We start from the raw sequence: 5,045 nt of genomic DNA on the forward strand, positions 1-5,045 counted from the left end.
CGGACGTCACCATTCATGAGACGACTACACCAGGCGCGTACAAATACGCCGGCCTCTCTCTCCTCCTCCTTCCTTCTAGCTTCTCCTTTCTCAGCCAGCCAGCCATTAACACTCCCTTTCGTCTCTTCTCTTCTTTGATCAAAGCTTACTTGCCCGTCGCCGGCCGACATTCTCTGAAACAACCTCGCGAAATCAACCAGTACCGTCTCGTCAGACATCCACTCCATCAATCGCAACCATGCAGTACTCCATCGTCACTCTCCTTGCCGTTGTCGCCGCCGTCCAGGCCGCTTCTGTTGGCTCCAGGCACAACAGTACGTCCTCGAAACATTCCCAGGGGGGTCGCCATGTTGCACAGTCAAACTAACAGATCAAACAGGGCTCGTGCCTCGCCAGGCCTCCACCGTCGACGTCTCGGCGCCTGCCATGGCCGACGCCAACGGCAACATTGTGCCCTTCAACGCGGCGGAAGTCGTCGTCGAGCCTGCCGCGGCCCGGTAGATGCACAATCTGGGGCGACGAGAACGAAACCCCACGTGCACGGGATTCGGCAAGGAAACGAAGTAAGCTGTGTACTACTGGCAGGACCTTATTCAATGAGCGTATTTTTTGGAAAGCGGGACGAACCCCCTGTGAGAGGGAATAGGTGACGACGTGATCATTTTCTCGTCACCTGGGCAGACAAGTTATTATCTAAATTGAACGCGGCGATGTGCCGACTGGCCCACCACTTTTTTGCACTGTCGCAGCGTGATGAACCAGGCTGTTCGTGTTACTAGCCCTGCTTGATATGGTGTTGGGGGCGTGTTGGTGATGGCGAGCATCAGCTGCTTCGTCGCTGCGAGATGAAGTGAGAGGAAACATCGATGGTGGTGTATGTGCTCGCATTGACGGTTGGCTGCATGCTTGGCCTGGAGTGTTGGTCTTTGACTTGGCATGCCGAGACCAGGCAGCCTGACCTGTCGCAAATGACTGATCATTGATGCAACAAGGAGACACCGTGAGATGAGAACAAGATGAAGACGCCGTGAAATAGGGACAAGGGAATGGGCATCTCCATGACCCCCAGATGGACAAGTCAACCGACGAAATGTGCTGCTCATGATGAAGCCCCTGAGATGACCATCAACGACGTCAAGCCACATCTCGATTTGCGCCACGTCCACTCGCCACATACACGCCACACGCACTCGCCACAAGTGTCACCCCCCGATGGCTGGACCAATTGGCTTTGGGCTGCACCGAGAGACCCTGGATTTCCAGTCGATCTCCCCAAGCTCCCCTCGACCCCTCTTCCCATCCACAGCCGCTCCACATTGGCACTCCTGGCACTCCATTAAAGCATCATCGAGACGCGCCTCCTTGCTGACCACCTCACCAAGGCGATTCATCATCGCCGCAGGACGTTCCACGACATCCCAGGCATCGAATCGTTGAAGCTCTCGCTGACCTCTCGCAGCTTTGCTTCTGGCAACGTCCGACTCAGCCCACACGCCAGCAAATGCCTCACTGGCGGACAGGAATGACCCGACCGACAGCCAGCAGCTCAGCCCCAGTATGGGAGCTCAAACGCTAGGGCCCCTCTCAGGAACCCGTCACCCAAATTAGCTCCATGCTGGGGCGGATTCTCAATGTGCTCCCCACCCAGTCAGCCCTGTCTTGACGCATGGATCGCTGGAGGCTCCGTTGGCTCCGTGACTTTGTTCACTCGTCTCGTCAGAGCTCTGTCCCCAATGTCGCCTGCACCCTGATGCTGCCAACAAGCCAAGGGTGCTGCCAATTGCAACGAAGCCTGCTCTGACGATCTGGCGACTGAAAGCCCCTGGACGACTCAAGCCGGACCAGCTTACCAGACCGTCGGTCCCGAACAGAATCCTTCAGGAAGAGAGTGGGCTCCTGTCATCTACGGGCGCTTGTCTCCTAGCGAGATGAGACGCTCGAAACGCGCAACAAGATCCTTCCGCAGATGAGTCCAAGGACGAAATGCAGGCTCGAAGAAGAAAGCCGACGACGAGTTCGGAGCCTCGCTCAACGTGATTCCATTCACGGTAGTTTCGGTGGTGGTGGTGGGCTTGTCGGAGCTATCAAGAATGCTCACTGGCGACTAAGCGAACTCAGCCCCAAGCCACCTAGGCGCACTGCCAAATACCAACACGCTCAGCTCGTCACATCTGCAAACCATCGTGAGTCGGCCAACAGACACCAACCACGAGCTTGGACGACCCGCTTGTCTCCGCCTCCCCGAACCGGCCATTGGGTAATTTCCCACTCCAGTCCTGATCCCAGCATGCGGCGCCCAGTGCAATGGATGAACAGGGCAGAGCAAATCCAGTCATCGTGGCTGCCGCATCTCACCGCTCGCCCGTCTGGTTGCCTGCTTGATGGTCATCCCTGGGCAGCGCATGTAGGAAGTTTCGGGCATGAGGGCTTGAAGGCTCGGAGGCTGAGCGATCCAGGACCCTGGCGCACGCCGTCCAAACCATCATTTTGCCTTCTCCTTCTAGGCTTCTAGGGCCCCTTGGCTCTTAAGGCTACGTGGGGTCTCATCCCGTCATTGTGAGGTAGTCTTTATATAGCTTGACGCGGCATCTGTGCAGTGCTGGTCCACCCCCCCTACGGCTCGACCCAACGGCGAACTTCACAGCCACATCCCGACTCCGCTGTTCTCATCCCCGCTAGCGTCGTGCCGAGTACCGGTGCATATGTTGTCCATCTAGGACGTTTCTAGGACGGACTGCGACTTATAACAGACTCGAAAGCCCCCAACTGGGGCCGCTCCTTGGGGCCAAAACTGCAAGCAGCCGCCAGAACGAACTGAGACACCTGAGGCCGGACCTCTGGACACTGGAGACCGAAGACTGAGACCCGCGACACAACAAACATGGTTCTACACCGGCAACAGGCCCAGTTTGGGCGGGCAAAGTGGCGCATGGCCATCTTGCTGCCGTGCTGGGTCTTACAGATATCTCTGCTCCTGGCGACCATTGGACTATTTTCGTGGAGACTGGCCCATTCTGTTCGAGAGTACGAGGAAGATAAGAAGAAGGGCGGAAATGTTCCAGCCACGGAGCTAGTGTGCGTCTCGACACCCAGCCGCTACTCGCCGTGTATTTTGACTAACAAGGTGCAGATGGAAGATCACCAATCTCGGCCTGCCGCTCATCGTTCTCATCCTCACACTGATCGAGTTCGTCAAGCTCGGCGCGGAGACGCTTACACCATGGACTATGGTGGCGACCAATGTTGTCAAAACGGTTTGCGCCTGTGGCGGTATGTCCGTCGATGTGGTCATGTACACTCAGAGAAAGGACCGCCACTACAGCTTGGTTGGCCTTGTCATGGACTCTATCCTGATGTAAGCAGACCTCTTTTCTTACCATTTGCTTTTCTTGCCTAACAGCTCAGCGTCGCCATCCTGATACCGACGATTTACTCCATCATGACCTATCGTCGCCTGGCTTCCTTTGACGATTACCACTATCCCGTCAACATTAAGGCATATGGCTACAACGACCTGGAGAACCAGCAGCGAACGGCTTCGAAGAGCGGTCGCCTGTCCATTGCTTCCCTGGGCGAGAGCTCCTTGCGCCGCTTCTCCGGCTCGTCGATTCACAACCCTGCTGCCGTTTACCAGAGCCAAACCGAAGCCCCGGCATCTTTGACTTCCATCGGTCGCGCCGGGTCTTCTTACAACAATGAGCGAGATACACAGTTCGAGCAATACATGATGGAGCGAGAGCGCCGCATGTCCGGCGAGCACGCTTACAAAGGGGCGGTTGATGCGGTGCCTTCGCCACACCGCAGCGTCAGCAGTGCGAGTTCCGTCTCGAGCTCCAGCACCGGTGTCATTGTTACTGGTGGGACGCTGGATAGCGCCCGACCTCTGAGCGACTCGATAGGCCGCGCCCCGAGCTGGGGCAGCTCGCACGGCTGGTGGCCGTGCCAGAGCTGGGACGAATACGACGAGGAAGAGCACCACGCCCAGACACAGCACCAGCATCATCGAAGGCAGTCCCCATCGCCAAAGCGGTGACAAGGGGCGCTGCTGGGTCATCACAGGCAGCGCACCAGCAGTGATCCGCAATGGCCGCAGCAAGCAGCAGCGCCCGCCCGTGCCAACGATTGAGTTTGAAGACCTGAGCTATACGGAGAGAAAGGGTTAGTTGGACCTATGGAGGGGTTGTGTGGGGAGGCTTGCTGTTTTGGTTACGTTGGTGATGGATATACCCCATTTCTTTCTCTCGTTTCAACAATACTTTCATCTCTTTCGCTTCACGACAACATTTACAACATCATTTGGGTTCCGTTTACGAAGAGCGTTATCGAGGTTATACTTGTCCCTTTGGATCGGCGTTAGGATCAATACGTGACATTCTTCTTGGCTTCAAAGTGTTTCTTCTTGCTCATTACTGAATACATACAATTGTACATGAGGCATTTCCATCGCTTCTCCCTGGCTGCGGACGATGATTGATCAAGTGTTTCCGCCAAGGCGCTGCGCCTCGAGCGGTGCCTAACACGAAGACACGTGGGGACGATACGTGAGGCCATGGGATGTATGTCGGTCGATGTTTTAGAGTGAAGGCTGCGTAGCTGCTCCGTCAATCGGCTAAGATGGAGATGCGTTAGTGTTAAGGTTCATTCCATGTTACCCAACGTGCTGCGGCGCCATCCCCGAGCCTCACTGACGAAAGGGGGGATCGCCATGGCGAAGCAGCAATGGTGACCTTCCTGCGAGCCTGATACGGTTCTTGGCTACAGTCCGGCTGCATGTGCAGTTTTATTTTTAGTGTGGCCGGTGTGAGCGCTTCTGTTGTGCGATCACCTTCATCGACTCGTGGGACTCGGAGAATGGTGCGATAGCTAGCATTGACGAAATTCGAAGAGATGACCGATCACACTGTTCTCAATGACAATTTTTTTCTGAGTGGCCATCTTTTTCTAGATGGCATTTCTTTTTTAAATGACATTTCTCTTCCTCCTCCTGGACAAAACCGCAAAGACACAGGAAGGCAAGAGTCACACTCATTTCAGCATGGAAAGTT

At 55.7% G+C, this 5,045-nt stretch overlaps 1 protein-coding gene across 1 annotated transcript; it reads left to right on the forward strand.

Moving 5' to 3' along the window:
• Positions 1–2,881: 2,881 nt before the first annotated feature.
• On the forward strand, positions 2,882–4,033 carry VDBG_09748 (conserved hypothetical protein; the record flags this gene model as incomplete). Its single annotated transcript, XM_002999982.1, has 3 exons — positions 2,882–3,075; positions 3,131–3,326; positions 3,401–4,033. The coding sequence occupies 3 exons, from the start codon at positions 2,882–2,884 to the stop codon at positions 4,031–4,033; spliced, it is 1,023 nt and encodes a 340-aa protein (XP_003000028.1).
• Between the last annotated feature and the right edge of the window lie 1,012 nt (positions 4,034–5,045).

Source organism: Verticillium alfalfae, genomic scaffold (genome assembly GCF_000150825.1).
Source record: "Verticillium alfalfae VaMs.102 supercont1.16 genomic scaffold, whole genome shotgun sequence".
NCBI lineage: Eukaryota > Fungi > Ascomycota > Sordariomycetes > Glomerellales > Plectosphaerellaceae > Verticillium > Verticillium alfalfae.